This window comes from Corapipo altera, unplaced genomic scaffold (assembly GCF_003945725.1).
Source record: "Corapipo altera isolate COAL_440 unplaced genomic scaffold, ASM394572v1 106, whole genome shotgun sequence".
NCBI classification, from domain to species: Eukaryota; Metazoa; Chordata; class Aves; order Passeriformes; family Pipridae; genus Corapipo; species Corapipo altera.
Window position 1 is genome coordinate 67,533 of NW_020885019.1, and position 2,068 is coordinate 69,600.

The 2,068-nt window shown below is 67.1% G+C and overlaps 1 protein-coding gene across 1 annotated transcript; it reads left to right on the forward strand.

Moving 5' to 3' along the window:
* The first annotated feature begins 517 nt into the window (after positions 1–517).
* On the forward strand, positions 518–1,640 carry MRPL24 (mitochondrial ribosomal protein L24). Its single transcript, XM_027667704.1, has 5 exons — positions 518–782; positions 867–962; positions 1,045–1,148; positions 1,232–1,362; positions 1,443–1,640. The coding sequence occupies exons 1-5, from the start codon at positions 603–605 to the stop codon at positions 1,577–1,579; spliced, it is 648 nt and encodes a 215-aa protein (XP_027523505.1). The 5' UTR covers positions 518–602; the 3' UTR covers positions 1,580–1,640.
* Positions 1,641–2,068: the final 428 nt, after the last annotated feature.

Consider the following 2,068-nt stretch of genomic DNA (forward strand, 5'->3'; position numbering starts at 1 on the left):
GTGGGGAGGCGTCTGTGGGATCCCTTGGTCCCCTTTGGAGGGGGGGGTGCTCTGCGGGACCCCTGGGTACCATTTCCGGGGGCAAGGGGGGGATCTACGGGCCCCTTTTGGGGGTGAGAGGGAACATTGCGGGATCCCCAGGTCTCTTTGGGGGTCTTCTGGGTCCTGGCTCCCCTTTGGGAGTGGGGGAGTACCCCACCGGGGTTTGGGTCCCCTTTGGGGGGTCGGGGGGTCTGTGGGATCCCTGGGTTCCCTTGGGGGGCGTGAGGGGACTCTGTGGGATATCTGAATCCCCTTTTAAGGATGGGGGGACCTCAGAATCCCGTTTGGTTGGGAGGTGCCCCTGCGGGACCCCTGGGTTCTCTTTGGGGGTAGTGGGGGCTCTGCTGGGTGTCGTATCCCCTTTGGGGGGGGCTGCTCTACCAGACACCTGGATCCTCTTTGTGGGGGGGCTCTCCCAGGCCCTGGCTCCCCTTTGGGGTGCGGGGGGCTCCAGCATCACCCCGCATGCCCCCACCCCGGGACACCCATTGCCCCCGGGAGCACGAGGGGTGTCCCCGGGGGGTCACAGGGCCCCCCCTGACCCCCCGACCCCCAGCACCATGCGGCTCTCGGCCCTGCTGAGCGCGGCGCGGCCGCGGCTGCCCCTGGGGTACCGCCACGGGACGTGGCCCCCCGACAGCGCGGCCGCCCGGCTCCGCAACCCCCCCGGGCAGCGCCGCCGCAAGGTCTTCGTGGAGCCCATCGCCGAGGACGACTGGAAGGTGTTCTGGGGGGACACGGTGAGTCTCCCCCTCCTCCCAGGGCTCCCCTCCAGGCTGGTGGCCAGGCTGGGGGTCCCAGCTGTACCCCCTCTCCCCCCACAGGTCCAGGTGCTGACCGGGAAGGACGCAGGGAAGCAGGGGAGGGTCACCCAGGTCGTGCGCCCCCGGAACTGGGTCGTGGTGGAAGGGCTGAACACGGTGAGGCTGGGGAGGCATTCAGGGGAGTGCTATGGAGGCTGGGGGGGTCATGGGCTGTCAGTGACCCCAGATCCCCTCGCAGCACTATCGTTACATCAACCGCACGGCCAAGTACTCCGGGACCTACATCGCCAGTGAGGCACCGCTGCTGCTCAACCAGATCAGCCTGGTGGACCCTGAGGACAGGTAACAGCTGGGGGGGGCTGAGGAGACTCCGCTGAGGCCCCCCTGTGCCATTCTGCCCCCTCCCACCGCCCGTGTGCCCGCAGGAAGCCCACGGAGGTGGAGTGGAGGTACACGGAGGAGGGCGAGCGCGTCCGTGTGTCCCTGCGCAGCGGCCGCATCCTGCCCGTGCCCCCGCAGCCACGCCGGGATGGCATCGTGCCCGAGAACTGGATCGGTGAGCGGGGTGGCAGAGGGCCTGGGGGGACGTGGGGAAGGCACGGGGGGCTCAACTCTGCTGTCCCCTCACCCGCACAGACGGCCCCAAGGACACGTCAGTGGAGGACGCGCTGGCCAAGACGTACAAGCCGTCCCTGAAGACCTTCGAGGAGGAGATCATGGACGCCATGGGCATTGTGGAGACACGGCGGGCCAAGAAATCCTACTGGTATTAACTGGGGGGGCAGACTTCCCCCCGGGTTGGGTTCTGCAATAAACACCCCCCTTGATTTTCCATGTTTGTGGCGCTTTCAGTGCAGCCCCAACTCGCTCACACCCAGCCCCAGGCAGTAAAAATCGTGGGTTTATTGTGGTTTGTGCCTGGGGCAGGGGGGCTCTGCTCTCCCCGAGGGGCTCTCAGCCCCCCTGGGTCCTCGTCCTCGCTGCTGTCCCCATCCTCACTGTCCTCAGCCAGCACCGCGGCCAGCGGGGTCCGCGCGGCCACGAGCACCAGGTTCCGTGGAGAGAACAGGGGGTTGAAGAGGGGCACGAGGGCACAGTGGAAACCTGGGGGAGAGGAGAGGGAGTGTCAGAGAGAGGGTCAGGAGAGAGGATCAGAGCAAGGAGAGGGTTAGCAAGGAGAGAGAGGGTCGAGAAAGGAGAGGATGAGGGTCCAGAGGAAGGAAAGCGGGGTTGGGAGAGAGGAGACAGGAGAGGGAGGGTTG

Excerpts from the sequence above, each read along its gene's own strand:
- MRPL24 (XM_027667704.1), top strand. The coding sequence starts at position 603 with ATGCGGCTCTCGGCCCTGCTGAGCGCGGCGCGGCCGCGGCTGCCCCTG. Across the intron at positions 1,149-1,231 it reads CTGGTGGACCCTGAGGACAG|GAAGCCCACGGAGGTGGAGT; the intron begins GTAACAGCTGGG and ends GTGTGCCCGCAG. Across the intron at positions 1,363-1,442 it reads CGTGCCCGAGAACTGGATCG|ACGGCCCCAAGGACACGTCA; the intron begins GTGAGCGGGGTG and ends TCACCCGCACAG.